Consider the following 12798-nt stretch of genomic DNA (forward strand, 5'->3'; position numbering starts at 1 on the left):
GAAGAATAGTATCGAATGTCGTTATTGTCGCAAATCAGATCGAGAAGTCCGCCACTAGAGCACTTTGAGAAAAATGGAAAAAGACAGAATGGAGTCGATTTGGGCAGCATAGGTTCAAAATCCTATTAGAGAAAGAACTGTTAACATGAGTTTTTAGAAAAGCTCATATCAGCGGAAACCGTAGAGGAGAAAAATATAATCTGGCAGAAGCTAAAAGAGTCCTCTGACTTGACGACTCTTGTTCATTCACCAGCTACGATGAAATTTCTCAACTCATGTGTCCGAGGTGAGTTTCTTTGAAATTATCTTGTTTTAAATGGTCCCCTACAGATGTTCACTTTTCGAATAAAAATGAGTTTTCCTGTAGAAAGCAATGATCCACTTGTTTTAATCAAAATCAACATGATAAAAAGCTAACAAAGAAGGACGCATTCAGCCTCTTTTAACTTCTATCAATGTAGAGAGCAGTGAGGGTAGCTGGCCGGAGAGTATTATCATTGACCTGTTATCGCTTGGATGCTCTGGTCCCCATGTTGTCGGCATGCTCGATGTCGCCAATCAACGGGCAGCAATTGATATTGTTACAGCCGCCAAGGACCCGTGTTTCCCGGAACGCGTGTTGGTTTGGTCAATAGCTGCGGCCATAGAAAAAGCCGCTAAATCGGAATCGTAAGAAACTTGAAATAAAACATTTATTCTCATTCATCGTCAAAGAAATGATGCAGATTCAATCCGGGAGCTCGATTTCCTTCTCAAACGCGAATTCTCCCACAACTATCTTGTCGGAGCGCTGAAAGCTCTCGACACGACCAAAGCAGTTGCTCTTTTGGACTTTTTGACGGCGAAAATTCGACTCTGTCCTATAAAACCAGATCAAGAAAAGGCGGGAATAAATCAAATATCGCGATGGGTTGGAGCGGTGATTGATGCTCACCCAAGCACGTATTCGGACGAGGATAATGCAAAGATGCTTATGGAGGCTCTATCTGTGGTTCAGGACAAGGTTAGCTTTGACAGCTGTCTATTTCAATGATGTTTTAACTACTTTCTTGTAGCTTGATTTATTGGAGGAACTAGAAAAGATCGACAAGATTTGTATGCACCAGGAGGCAAAAGGAACGAAACGAAAAAGAAGAAAAGGGCGTTATTCTGTCTCTGTACTGAAATTTTAGAATAATCCCGAAACGATTATTATTATCCCTCGTTCGTTCTTCATAAATTTAGATTCTCATCGGAATCGAGATAAGCTACGTATTAAAGATGAGCATGAATTATCAGCTCTATCGGAACACTACGCTAGGAACTACGCTCATTGATTCTCTCGACGAGTTGCAGCAGCAGGGCGCAATCTCCCACAGTCTCCGGATGAAGGTTCTCGAAGAATTCGACAAAGCAATTAACTACGCCCTGGCGAACAAAGTGCGCAACCGAATCACTTTCAAGGGCAAACTCAATACGTATCGCTTCTGTGACAATGTCTGGACTTTCGTGATCGAAGACGCCGAGTTCCGAGAAGTGATCGACTGCATCAATGTGCCAAAAGTAAAAGTGGTCGCCTGCGATGGCAAAGGAAACACGGTCAACAACCGCCAATCAGTTGACGATTATTGAAAACAACCTATCTTGAAGCGCACTCTTTTCGCTTCTCGCTTGTCTTTTCCTGCCAACAGAAGGGCACTTATCAGTTTATTCATCTGTATTCAAGCAGACTCATTTAGATAATGCAGAACAATCGGGGTCACCACTTCGACCCGAGTCGGCAATTTCAGCCGTATGTGTTTCGCCCGAATTTTATGAAAAATCAAGATGGCGAAAAAAAGCAACAAGGGCGAAAGGTTATTGATTGGACCGGTGCCTGCGTTAATACTATGATGTCACGGAGATTCAAGAGGCCACTCAAGGAAGGGATCATCTAACAAAGTCGTAAATTTTTTCTGAAATGAATTCATCAGCGCTTGCTGATCCGAGAACAGGACCGTACCGGTTTTCAGCCACTTACAAGCTCAATTCTTAAAGCGGAAACTCCTGGCTCACTGCCTTATTTACCTGCCAATAGTGTGACAACAAGATTTGTCCGGACTGCTACCAATAAACAGAAATGTCCCGTCTATCAGGTTTTCTTGTGTTTCGTCAGACTTTAATTAGAATATACTACGATTAAGGCATTAATTGACAACTAAACATATGCTAGTAATGTTTAATGATTATGCTGCAATTAGAATGATAAGATTCTCGAGGAGAATATTATGTTTTAATACAGATTAAACTCGCTTTTTCGATAAATGTAAAGATTATGTAGATTCAGTCGTTACTCGTTATTTATATCGTATAATTTATACAGCAGTTGGAGGGATTAATAGAGGAGAATATGATCGTGACGTTTTAGATTGTGTGGACTCCAGATGGCCGGCGTTTGGTCACTGGTGCGGCTAGTGGCGAGTTTACGTTGTGGAATGGAATGGCATTCAATTTCGAAACGATTTTGCAGGCGCATGATCAGCCCGTCCGCGCAATGTGCTGGTCAAACGACGGGATCTGGCTAGCTACAGGCGATCATCAAGGATACATCAAGTACTGGCAGCAGAATATGAACAACTGCTGCATGTTCCAAGCGCACAAGGATCAACCCTGCCGCGGGATCTCCTTTTCGCCAACAGACGTCAAATTCGCAAGTTGCTCAGACGATGGAACCGTCAGAATATGGGACTTTTATCATCACACTGAAGAAAAAATTCTACGAGGCCACGGCTCAGACGTGAAAAAGGTCGACTGGCATCCGCACAAAGGCCTAATTGCATCAGGATCGAAAGACTTGCAAACGCCGATAAAGCTTTGGGATCCAAAAGCGGGCAAATCAATCACAACTCTTCACTGTCACAAAGGAACTGTCATGGACATCCAGTGGAATAGAAATGGACATTGGTTGGCGAGCGCAGCTAGAGATCATCTTGTAAAAGTTTTTGACATTCGAAATCTGAAGACACATTATCAAGTGTTGAGAGGGCACAGAAAAGAAGCATCCTCGCTTGCTTGGCATACACAACATGAGGGCCTACTGGCGACCGGTGGTTCAGAAGGATCAATTATTTATTGGATGATCGGCGAAGATCAGGTTATTGCCCTTTCATAGCAGTCAGAATTGATATCGTGTTATTTCGGTTGAACTCGGATAAGAAATAATTTGAATTGATTTGATCGAGTTTTATCATGTTTTTAACATGTTTTCAGCCGGTTGGCCAAGTTGATGGCGGCCACGAGTCTTTGATCTGGACAATGGCTTGGCACCCGCTTGGTCACGTTCTTGCTACTGCTTCGAATGATCATTCTACGAAATTCTGGTCTCGCCAACAGGTATTTTCTTTACCATGATTCAGTACAAATGATTTTTTAGACAACGGAACTAGTCGCGAAGGACTACCCAAAGAATGAGACAGAAATGCTCGCAGAAATCAGTAAACAAGTTCGACTAGAATCCGGACTAGAAGATGAGACAGAGATAGGTAATTCTATTGACGTGTTTCTATTTCTTTAATTTCTTTTCTTTTTATAGAAGAAGAGATAGAAATACCCGGTCTTGATGGATTTGAAGATGGGGCACCTCCGAATGTCTTCCAGGTTAAAAACTTCCGTTTTTTCTATTTTGATCTAATTTTATCTATTTTAGTCGATGGCAAACGAGTATTACAATAATAGCGAACAAACCTTTAGAACCGGATTAACTCTTCACAACACACCCGTTCCACAAGAAGAATTGCCCAGCTTCGAAAAGAAGAAAGCATTTGCTAAACCAGTGCCAAAGGAATTCGCGAATGCATGGGACAGCAACAGGGAAGGAGAAGGAAACATTCCAGAAAAGAACAATCCAGGTCATTCTGGAGGTTTCAATGGCGGGAGGTAAGATAAAAAGCAAATGTTGCAGAGTGTGTAAAGTTTAGTTTTAGTCAGCAAAGATTTCGACAGGAGCTTCATCCGTACAATCCTCACATGCAAGGCCATAGAGGTGGATATAATCATGGAGGACGAGGAAGAGGTGGCTTCAGAGGAGGTCATCATAATCACCATCAGGCACGGTTATTCAAAATGATTTCTTTAAACTGATCATTTTCTGTCTAAATTTTGATTCAGTTTGTCCACTTGCACTTTGAAAAACCAAGGATAGTTTGTTAAACGAGAGCATCACGATAGAGGCCACGATAGAAGAAATATCCCTCAGCAAGGATCAAATTATGTCCAGTGGGATGGAAGATAGAATTGTACCTGATCATGTTGAAGCTGATTCCTGTGAAAATTAATTTTTTTGTACCTGTCATTTTAAAGAATTTAAAACTGCCCTGAAAATTAAACCATTTTCTCAAGTTATAAGTTTTGTTGTTAACCTTACGCCGCCAAGTGTGCCATATATGGCACCGAGATTTAAAAACGCCTGTAACTTATTTTTAACTTGGAGTAGAAGTTTCGCCGACCCCCCTTTATACCCCTACTTTTCGCTCAACTTTCACGTGGTAGACCTTTGGTTTGGTTAGCTTCGCTACAAATTCGTCAGAATAGCGAATTTAGCTTCGCTACTCGTGTGCCATATATGGCACAAGAATGTATTGCGATGTGCCAAATATGGCACATTTGGCGGCGGTGGGACTTTTTTTCGCCGAAAATGCATTGTAAGAAATTCTCCCTTATAAGAGGAACATTAACATTGCCGAGATCAATAAGATGTCATTTGATGTCATATAATGTCAAATGTCTTACATTTGTAATGTTGGCATAAAATTTTATTTTTTCTACATCTACAGCCGGCTTTTCGACACATGTGCCATATTTGGCACATAGAATACACTGCAATGTGCCATATATGGCACATTTGGCGGCGGGGGGTGAATTTCGGGTTTGGCGGTTTCATTGGAGGTTAATTCATCAGTTGAACATTGTCAGCTAGAATGGATTCGTATAGCGTCATAGCAAATCAGCCGATTGTTATTGATAATGGCTCTGGAATGATCAAGGTATTTTTTGTCGAGTGCGCGTCATTTTCTACGGTTTTGGGGGTTTGCGTCAATTGCTACGGTTACGTTCTTTACCACGGTTAAAAATGAGTCAAAGGGACCGTAGCAATCGACGCACAGATTTATGTCACTGTTCTAGTCTAAACTCGACGAATCCACCCTGGAATAGAAAAAGGTTATTTCCTTCAACGTAAATTCTTAGGCTGGATTTGCCGGAGACGAGGTGCCAAAATGTAACTTCCGAAATTACGTCGCTCGCCCGAAACACACGCGAATCATGCAGGGCGCAATCGAGGGTGACAATTTTATCGGCTCAACCGCCGAGGATCACAGGTAGCATCTCCGCCGAAGGAGATTTTTGGCTGATCAGGTGATTCAGAGGGCTGATGGCTATTAAATATCCAATGGAACATGGGATCATCACTAGGCTTACCGGACTAAATTTCGACCCATATTTCTAGCTGAGTTGGGTGGTCATATGACACAGTTTTAGAAATCCTAGCTTCTGGGCTTTCATTTGGGCACAAATTCAAGGGGTCTGGGTCATGCCCGCAAGGCAATTTATGGGACCTGAAGTCCCAAAATAGGTACAAAAATCCTTCAAACTATTTTTCGATGGCGGTCCGGGCTTGAGAGTAGTCAAGAGTCATATATTTAGAAAGCTCAGGCTCTGAGCTTTCAGTAGAGCTAAAGAAATCTTAGTGCCAAGTGGTTTGTGTCCACCTGGAGGCGCTAGAAGTTGGCGGTAAAAATCCGGAAATGCCGGAAAACTCGGTTTTCGAGTTCTAAACTCTACAATTATATGTATAAACATTTATAAACAATAATTAATGCATTAAAAAGTTGAACCGCGGTCGAACCGGGCGGTTCAACTCTAGAAACCTTCAAAAACATGGAAATATGGCCCACTATGAACCAACCGGTTGACCACCCGGTTTGACCTCGGTTAAAATTTTTAATGTGTTAATAATTGTTTATATATGTTTTATACATATAATTGTAGAGTTTAGAACTCAAAAACCCAGTTTTCCGGCATTTCCGGATTTTTACCGCCAACTTCTAGCGCCTCCAGGTGGAATCAAACCTCTTGGCACTAAGATTTCTTGAGCTCTACTGAAAGCTCAGAGCCTGAGCTTTCTAAATATATGACTCCTGACTACTCTCGAGCCCGGACGGCCATCGAAAAAATAGTTTGAAGGATTGTTATACCTATTTTGGGACTTCAGGTCCCATGAATTGCCTTGCGGGCATGACCTAGACCTCTTGAATTTGTGCCCAAATGAAAGCCCAGAAGGTAAGCTTTCTAAAACTGTGTCATATGACCACCCAACTCAGCTAGAAATAAGGGTCGAAATTTAGTCCGGTAAGCCTAATCATCACCGATTGGGGAGATATGGAGCGCATTTGGCAACACATTTATGGCAAGGGGCAGCTCGCTACGTTTAAAGAAGAGCATCCTGTTTTACTAACAGAGGCGCCTCTTAATCCTTACAAAAACAGGCAAAAACGATTTCTGCTGTTCTTGCTTCAAAATGAAATCTTTCAGGGAAAAAATGGCTGAGATCTTCTTCGAATCATTCAACGTCCCCGCTCTCTACGTTTCAGTACAAGCAGTTCTATCACTTTACTCTTCCGGACGAACGACTGGTGTCGTCCTCGACATCGGAGATGGTGTTTCTCATTCTGTGCCAATTTATGAAGGATTCGCTCTCAAGCACTCAATCACTAGAAGCGACATTGCCGGTCGCGATATCACTCGTCATTTGCAGGTAATCCAACTTTTTTTTCTTCTTTTTTGAGGTTTATTTCTAGCTTTTATTGAGGAAAGAAGGCCATAAATTCATTACATCGTCAGAAATGGAAGTTGTTCGTCAGATCAAAGGTTTTATAACTGAATCAGCTTTGTATTATGTTTTTATTAGAAAAAGCATGTGTTATTTCTCTGCTGGGAAAAGAAGAAACTGAGGATCAAAATCGCGAATATCAACTTCCAGACGGCGAAAAAATTCAAATCGGCAGCTCGAAATTTAAGGCACCAGAGATTCTCTTCAATCCAGAATGTAAATCTGGCTTTCTTTCCGCGTTTTTTACTCGAAATTCTAGTGATTGGCTCGGAAGAACTTGGAGTTCATGATTTGTTATACAACTCTATCAGAAAGTCTGACCTTGATCTCAGAAAAACCCTTTACCAAAATATTGTTCTATCCGGTGGTTCGACTTTATTCAGAGGTACGTTTTAGGTGCAAAGAATCTCTTTCGTGATGTTTGAGTAGGACTTGGCGATCGGCTTCTTTCGGAATTACGGCGACCATCGCCAAAGGACACGAAAATCCGAATCTCGGCTCCTCAAGAGCGACTTTACGCGACTTGGATTGGTGGCTCGATTCTAGCATCGCTGGACAACTTCAAAAGAATTTGGGTGACCAAGAAAGAGTGGGAAAGTGAAGGCGCCCGAGCTCTTCACAGAAAAACTTTATAAACACTTTGTATTAGCGTTTTACACATTCACACTTACAGTCACATTTCACTGAACTCCCAGTCCTCGCCACTCCCTTTTATTTTAGTAACAACAAAGTACTTGTAAAACGGCTCGGTCTACAATCTCTGCAATTTCTATCAAGATCTAGCGCCGTTCCAAATTTTCATTCGAAAAAGATATTTTTTAGAAAAGAGAATTCCTGAATTTCTTCATAATAAAATTTCATTCAATGTACATTCGTGGTAAAACTTGAAAAAAAATCAACGTTTCTCTCTTGAAAAGTGGTCCAGCTGTCCCCTCGTTATCCGTTTTTATTCCATTTACTTTACATAACAAGTTCAAACTTATCAAAAACCAAAGCAAAAATAACTAAACAACTGACCAAGATTCAAATATTTCTGTTTTGTTCATTATCGCATGTAAACGAGTTGAAATTCATTCATGAGCTAGTAACTTACTGTTTTGAACCTCTCAGATGGAAATCAAAATGGGGAATGAAACGCTGATTCCAATTCGTATCTTGCCGAAACAAAATTTTGTAAAATCTAACACCACCTCGCCAACCAAAAAACGGAGGAGGGATTGTGCGCCTATTAGGAGCTTTTCCCCCCAGTCAGAGCTTCAATACGAGGTGAGATCTACTTCTATATTTTCCGGAAGAGAAAATTGACTGTTTTCTGTAGTGCAAGATCTGCAATGTTCCTCTTGGATCCAGCTCCGACGGTATCTTGCATTTCCGAAGCCTACATCCAGACAAAGAGGTTCAAATCGAATGTACTCAAAAGGAAGGCATTCCAAGCCCAGAGAAACGAGTAAGAGAAGAGGAGCCAGTTCATCCAACCGTCCAAACTCGATTCCAGCGAGTTTTCTGCACACTCTGTCACTTTCAAGCGTTCAGTACTGGTAAAAATAGCTCTTTTTGCTATTCGCTATGACTGTGATTTTCAAGTTGAGCTAGAAGAACACATTAAAAACATGCACTCTCTTCTTGCCAAAAGCATCGAAGAAGTAGGGAAGATGGCCCGAGGTTCAGGTCGAATGTTTTCCTGTCCCATTTGTTTGAAGCGCTTCATCAAAGAGTCCAAATTTCAACCTCACACCGAGTCGCACACTGTTCAAGATGTTATCGCAAAGAGCCTTGATAGGACCGGGTTGTTATAACAAGCTAAAGCTTAGATTCTGCTTACAAGAGTAAAAGTAGTCAGCCTTGCTAAAGATCATAGTAAAAGCCGCTGACAAATAAAAATCCAACCGAAGTTTAGAAACAAAAGACGACAAGAGCCTATCTCAACCTCATTTAACCGCGCTCAAGCTGGTACCGAAAGACGGGACGCCCTTTATCTGTAAATTTTGCTTTTTCTCGGCATCAACGAGGAAAATACTTGTCGACCATTTAAAAAACTATCATCATTTCGAAAAACAGTTCTGGATTGGATTAGGTGCAAGTCTTACTTTTCAAGAACAGACCGCAGAAGGTGGAAAACCAAGAGTAAAATCAAGAATATGGATAAAAATTTATATTTACAGTTTCTTTCTGGATGAGAATTTTCCTCTCAGACAATTGCTATACAATTATACCTAAGAGAATCTCTAAGAGAATTTGTTCATCACAGTCTGTTGAACAGACTTTCTAAAATATAATTAATTATTATTGATGAAATCGACGTAAAAATTACCTCCGACCGCTGATCATATCTAAAATTATATCCTCTCTCAGAATAAAAATAGCAAAATGTCCGTTTTGCGAGGAGACACTTCCTGCCTCACAACTTGGGGCACATAAAGCGCTTCATATGAAAGCCACTTTTGATCGCTCTTCTGTAACTCTCATCCCATCTGCTTGGATTTCTTCAAATTCCTCACTCAACTGATGAATCCCTTTTAATTTTATCCTTTCATTAAGATTCGTGGAAGGATGATCGAAGGGGCCACAAAGCGAAAACTCGAGAAAATCTCAAAAGGCGAATTAGAGGATTTAAAGGATGGCGTCCTCAAGGACAAGGATGATGACGTAATCGACGAGATCGAAGAGCTTTACGAGGACGAAAACGATGAAAGGTGCGTGATTAGCTTTTTTAGAGAGTGATTTTTATGATTCGCCCTTTTTCCTTTATTGGTCAGCGGACAAGTTCAACTTTATCATACTACTACTTATAATTTTATTATATTTCGTCCCCAAGAGAATTTTTGAAAAAAAGATCATTCGTTATTCATAAGAGGCGATTTTATCAAAGCTTATTAATGTTTAATTGAAACAATCTGTCGAGCAAAAAATCTGAATAAATTATAATAATCCCCCGTTTTTTTACATTTTTTTACAGTAGTGAAGATGACGAGGATAGCGACGTCGATTCGCTGGAGGACTCGGACGAGGAGAGAGAGAAAAAAGACGAGTTCGAAGACGGAGATACTTCTGACGAGGAAGACAGAAAAAACACAATTGGCAATGTGCCAATCGAATGGTAAATAGTGAAGTAAATAATGCGATTTGGAATTTGTTTTCTGAAGGTACGACCATTTGCCACACATCGGCTACGACTTAGACGGAAAGAAAATTGCAAAACCGATTAAAAACAAGGATGAAATCGACGATTTCCTCGCGCGCTGCGAAGACCCAGATTATTGGCGAACAATTACCGATCGAAGCACTTTACGGTTATTCCCGTTTAAAAGTGTTTTATCTGATGGTTATTTTAAGAGAGCACAAACTTACCCCCGAAGAAGTTGATTTTATCAAGAGATTAACAAAAGGATCCTATGCTTCGCAAGTCGACGATACGCCCGAGTGGATAGGAAATAGTGCTCAGATTCTTCTTCTTCTCCGATTCTCGATTTTTTATTTCAGCCGCTGAATTCATGTAAATTAGTTTATGATTCAAGAGCTCAGCTTGGAACATGTTGTATTTGAATTTTATAATGAGCACTCTCAAGACTTATATTCTCATGAGGTTGAGGAAATGCCAATCAACCGGGCTCCAGAGTCCAAAGCTTCGTTTGTCCCGTCAAAAGATGAAAGAAACAAGGTATTCCATTTCGTTCCATTTGAATCCCTCTCCTTTTATTTCTTCTGTGTTTGCGCCCCCGCGGTGCCAAGTTACAGGGCTTTAGGTTTAATAAAATGTTAAGGTTAACAAACTCGCTTTGCTGATCCGCCGAGGCATCATCAAAACAAAAGCTGAGCGCGAAAGGGAGGCGAAAGAAAAGGCAAAGCCAAAGTATTACAATGTCTGGAGCTCACAGGAGGAACAGGAGAAGTCCAGATCGCAGATTGCCAGGGAAAAAATGGCCTTCCCGGCGCCAAAGTTGCCTCTGCCGGGACATGCGGAGAGGTATTTTTCCACGAACGTAAGCACCACTTCTTAAAACGCGTCATTCAGTTATCGACCGGCTCCTGAGTTCATCTTCGATGAAAGTGAACAGCTGGCTTGGGAGGCCGAAGATCCTGAGGACAGGAAACAATCTTGGCTGCCTAAAAACTTTGCTAACTTGCGAACAGTGCCGGCTTACGCGGATTTCTATAAAGGTCAGGATGTCAGCCTCAGCGATTCTTTATGTTAACTCTTTCGCAGAACGTTTTGAGCGATGTTTGGACCTGTATCTTGCGCCGAGACAGAGAAAGATGAAAATGAATGTGAAGAAGGAAGATCTCATCCCAAAACTGCCATCACCAAAAGATCTTCAGCCTTTTCCGACATTCCAGGTTGAGTTTGATTATCTCAACTCTATTTATGATCAAAGTGTAGGCTCTTACATACAAAGGTCATGTGGGCATGGTTCGATCAATCTCTGCTCATCCTTCCGGACAATTTTTGGCCTCGTGTGGCGACGATGGAACTGCTCGAGTTTGGGAGATCACCTCTGGACGCTGTCTTAGATTAATCAAATTGTCAGAAAATGAAAAATGCCTGAAAATCGCCTGGTCTCCCAATCCGAATCTTTGCCTCCTTATTATTGGATTTGGAAATAAAGTGGCAGTGGTGAATCCTCAAATTGGCGACAAACGAATTGTTGATGCTACAAATGATCTTATTGACAGCTGGGAGGAGCCAGATGAGTACCGCTCAAGGTGGGACTCGATTTGAATATTTCATCCGATTAAAACTCGATTTTAATAAAGGTTGAGCTGGTCTTCGAGCGCTGTGGTCGGTGCTAAATTAGTAATCGATCACTTGGCTGAGGTCAGGGACGTCGCCTGGCATTCGAAGGGTGACTATTTCGCCTGTGTCGCTGGAACGAACGCAAAAACGACAGTTTACTTACATCAACTCTCTACTCGCAAGACACAGCTTCCCTTCACAAGCGCTCAGAAAAACGTCTTCCAAAAGATCACCTTCCACCCGACCAGGCCACTGTTTTATTTAGCCACGCAGCGATATGTCAAAGTTTGGAATCTGGCGAAACAGGAAATGCAGAGAAAACTCGAGCCTAACGTCAAGGTATCAAATCAATGCGAAAGAGAAAGCGTTTTTTCATCGCTGATTTTAGTGGGTATCGAGTATTGCAGTTCACAAGACAGGTGATCACGTGCTCGTTGGGGACTTTTCGACAAGACTTGCCTGGATCGATTTAGGTAAGGACACGCTTTTACATTGGAAATTCAATACTTGATCGACATAGACTATGTCACATAGTCTTTAGCAATTTATGACGGCAAACACTTTCCCTTTTTACGTCAGTAAATAGAGCTTTTAAAAGATATTCCTTGATAGAAAATTTTATGATTAGCTTATGTATCTATCGATAAATTCTAATGATTGGACCTGATCCGACGCTAGTACGGTAATTTGATCCCCCTGAGATGCCCGTTAGGCCTATTTCATCAATTTAACGCCTTTTTAAATTTGTTGTAGCAGGCATCTCGTTTCGAATCTAATTTCAAACAAGAGAAGAAATCAAACTAAAGAGATTCATTTCAGATTTATCCCAGAAGCCATTCAAGACACTTCGATACCACAAGAAAGCGATTCGCGCCTGTAAATTCCACAACAGATATCCACTTTTCGCCTCTGGCTCTGATGATGGAACTATCATTGTCTCTCATGGTCGTGTTTACAATGATTTGAGCTCGGACCCGCTGATTGTGCCCGTAAAAGTGCTCAAGGGAATCAAAACGACGAAGAATTTTGGAGTCATGGATGTTGAGTTCCATCCAAATCATCCTTGGGTCTTTGGTGCTGGCGTCGACGGAAGTATAAGACTGTACACATAGAAAGGTTGAATGCAGAAAGAAACAAGTACTGACCTGTTCGGGCTTTGTGATTACCACTTGAATTTTCCTCTACTTACTGTACAAAGGTTTTTTGGTAGTTTGCGAGCCCT

The 12798-nt window shown here is 41.4% G+C and overlaps 6 protein-coding genes and 1 pseudogene across 8 annotated transcripts in view; 6 read left to right on the forward strand and 1 right to left on the reverse strand.

Annotated features, from left to right (window-relative positions):
* Window positions 1-2: 2 nt before the first annotated feature.
* Window positions 3-1197, forward strand: LOC145699165 (uncharacterized). The gene is made up of 5 exons (XM_081776422.1): window positions 3-112; window positions 158-286; window positions 462-669; window positions 715-1003; window positions 1056-1197. The coding sequence occupies exons 1-5, from the start codon at window positions 16-18 to the stop codon at window positions 1170-1172; spliced, it is 840 nt and encodes a 279-aa protein (XP_081632548.1). The 5' UTR covers window positions 3-15; the 3' UTR covers window positions 1173-1197.
* Window positions 1195-1689, forward strand: LOC145699181 (transcription initiation factor IIA subunit 2 pseudogene; annotated as a pseudogene).
* Window positions 1690-4354, forward strand: LOC145699158 (pre-mRNA 3' end processing protein pfs-2-like). 2 transcript variants are annotated; one of them, XM_081776414.1, is made up of 9 exons: window positions 1690-1899; window positions 1972-2114; window positions 2387-3112; window positions 3229-3351; window positions 3392-3500; window positions 3551-3615; window positions 3665-3894; window positions 3936-4065; window positions 4160-4354. In XM_081776414.1, exons 1-9 carry the CDS (start codon window positions 1722-1724, stop codon window positions 4247-4249), a joined length of 1794 nt encoding a protein of 597 aa, XP_081632540.1. In that variant the 5' UTR covers window positions 1690-1721; the 3' UTR covers window positions 4250-4354. The 2 variants fall into 2 exon arrangements, with proteins under 2 accessions (XP_081632540.1, XP_081632541.1); XM_081776415.1 differs by having other exon boundaries at window positions 3942-4065.
* A 572-nt stretch (window positions 4355-4926) lies between these two features.
* LOC145699164 (alpha-centractin-like) lies at window positions 4927-7924 on the forward strand. Of its 2 annotated transcripts, none has more exons than XM_081776421.1 (9): window positions 4927-5000; window positions 5203-5333; window positions 5380-5425; window positions 6382-6500; window positions 6547-6769; window positions 6813-6882; window positions 6923-7060; window positions 7104-7229; window positions 7274-7924. In XM_081776421.1, the coding sequence occupies exons 1-9, from the start codon at window positions 4935-4937 to the stop codon at window positions 7477-7479; spliced, it is 1125 nt and encodes a 374-aa protein (XP_081632547.1). In that variant the 5' UTR covers window positions 4927-4934; the 3' UTR covers window positions 7480-7924. The 2 variants fall into 2 exon arrangements, with proteins under 2 accessions (XP_081632547.1, XP_081632546.1); XM_081776420.1 differs by having other exon boundaries at window positions 5380-5416; window positions 6373-6500.
* Window positions 7925-7954: 30 nt separating this feature from the next.
* On the forward strand, window positions 7955-9355 carry LOC145699168 (uncharacterized). The gene is made up of 4 exons (XM_081776427.1): window positions 7955-8110; window positions 8163-8382; window positions 8429-8630; window positions 8742-9355. Exons 1-4 carry the CDS (start codon window positions 7955-7957, stop codon window positions 8824-8826), a joined length of 663 nt encoding a protein of 220 aa, XP_081632553.1. The 3' UTR covers window positions 8827-9355.
* The window catches only part of LOC145699176 (small ribosomal subunit protein eS12-like), a 129364-nt gene continuing 125661 nt past the window's right edge, over window positions 9096-12798 (reverse strand). Inside the window, exon 5 of the mRNA XM_081776437.1 lies at window positions 9096-9105. The gene's annotated coding sequence lies outside the window, so the exon portion shown is untranslated. The remainder of the gene's footprint in view (window positions 9106-12798) is intronic.
* On the forward strand, window positions 9362-12691 carry LOC145699155 (ribosome biogenesis protein bop1-like). The gene is made up of 12 exons (XM_081776409.1): window positions 9362-9537; window positions 9801-9941; window positions 9988-10134; window positions 10178-10270; window positions 10409-10502; window positions 10606-10808; window positions 10857-11002; window positions 11049-11179; window positions 11223-11545; window positions 11597-11915; window positions 11965-12049; window positions 12396-12691. The coding sequence occupies exons 1-12, from the start codon at window positions 9395-9397 to the stop codon at window positions 12686-12688; spliced, it is 2118 nt and encodes a 705-aa protein (XP_081632535.1). The 5' UTR covers window positions 9362-9394; the 3' UTR covers window positions 12689-12691.

The sequence above is a fragment of the Oikopleura dioica genome, chromosome 2 (genome assembly GCF_907165135.1).
Source record: "Oikopleura dioica chromosome 2, OKI2018_I68_1.0, whole genome shotgun sequence".
Lineage (NCBI taxonomy): Eukaryota > Metazoa > Chordata > Appendicularia > Copelata > Oikopleuridae > Oikopleura > Oikopleura dioica.

What these genes read in the sequence shown, in the direction of transcription:
- LOC145699165 (XM_081776422.1), top strand. Translation starts at nt 16, where the DNA reads ATGTCGTTATTGTCGCAAATCAGATCGAGAAGTCCGCCACTAGAGCAC. An exon ending in AGTCGATTTGGGCAGCATAG is followed by an intron (nt 113 to 157) that starts GTTCAAAATCCT and finishes ATGAGTTTTTAG; the next exon opens with AAAAGCTCATATCAGCGGAA. An exon ending in TCTCAACTCATGTGTCCGAG is followed by an intron (nt 287 to 461) that starts GTGAGTTTCTTT and finishes CTATCAATGTAG; the next exon opens with AGAGCAGTGAGGGTAGCTGG.
- LOC145699168 (XM_081776427.1), top strand. Translation starts at nt 7,955, where the DNA reads ATGGAAATCAAAATGGGGAATGAAACGCTGATTCCAATTCGTATCTTG. An exon ending in AGTCAGAGCTTCAATACGAG is followed by an intron (nt 8,111 to 8,162) that starts GTGAGATCTACT and finishes TGTTTTCTGTAG; the next exon opens with TGCAAGATCTGCAATGTTCC. An exon ending in AAGAGCCTTGATAGGACCGG is followed by an intron (nt 8,631 to 8,741) that starts GTTGTTATAACA and finishes ACCGAAGTTTAG; the next exon opens with AAACAAAAGACGACAAGAGC.
- LOC145699158 (XM_081776414.1), top strand. Translation starts at nt 1,722, where the DNA reads ATGCAGAACAATCGGGGTCACCACTTCGACCCGAGTCGGCAATTTCAG. An exon ending in GAGATTCAAGAGGCCACTCA is followed by an intron (nt 1,900 to 1,971) that starts AGGAAGGGATCA and finishes TGATCCGAGAAC; the next exon opens with AGGACCGTACCGGTTTTCAG. An exon ending in AATTCTGGTCTCGCCAACAG is followed by an intron (nt 3,352 to 3,391) that starts GTATTTTCTTTA and finishes ATGATTTTTTAG; the next exon opens with ACAACGGAACTAGTCGCGAA.
- LOC145699155 (XM_081776409.1), top strand. Translation starts at nt 9,395, where the DNA reads ATGATCGAAGGGGCCACAAAGCGAAAACTCGAGAAAATCTCAAAAGGC. An exon ending in GAGGACGAAAACGATGAAAG is followed by an intron (nt 9,538 to 9,800) that starts GTGCGTGATTAG and finishes ATTTTTTTACAG; the next exon opens with TAGTGAAGATGACGAGGATA. An exon ending in GGCAATGTGCCAATCGAATG is followed by an intron (nt 9,942 to 9,987) that starts GTAAATAGTGAA and finishes TGTTTTCTGAAG; the next exon opens with GTACGACCATTTGCCACACA.
- LOC145699164 (XM_081776421.1), top strand. Translation starts at nt 4,935, where the DNA reads ATGGATTCGTATAGCGTCATAGCAAATCAGCCGATTGTTATTGATAAT. An exon ending in ATATCACTCGTCATTTGCAG is followed by an intron (nt 6,770 to 6,812) that starts GTAATCCAACTT and finishes GTTTATTTCTAG; the next exon opens with CTTTTATTGAGGAAAGAAGG. An exon ending in GATTCTCTTCAATCCAGAAT is followed by an intron (nt 7,061 to 7,103) that starts GTAAATCTGGCT and finishes TCGAAATTCTAG; the next exon opens with TGATTGGCTCGGAAGAACTT.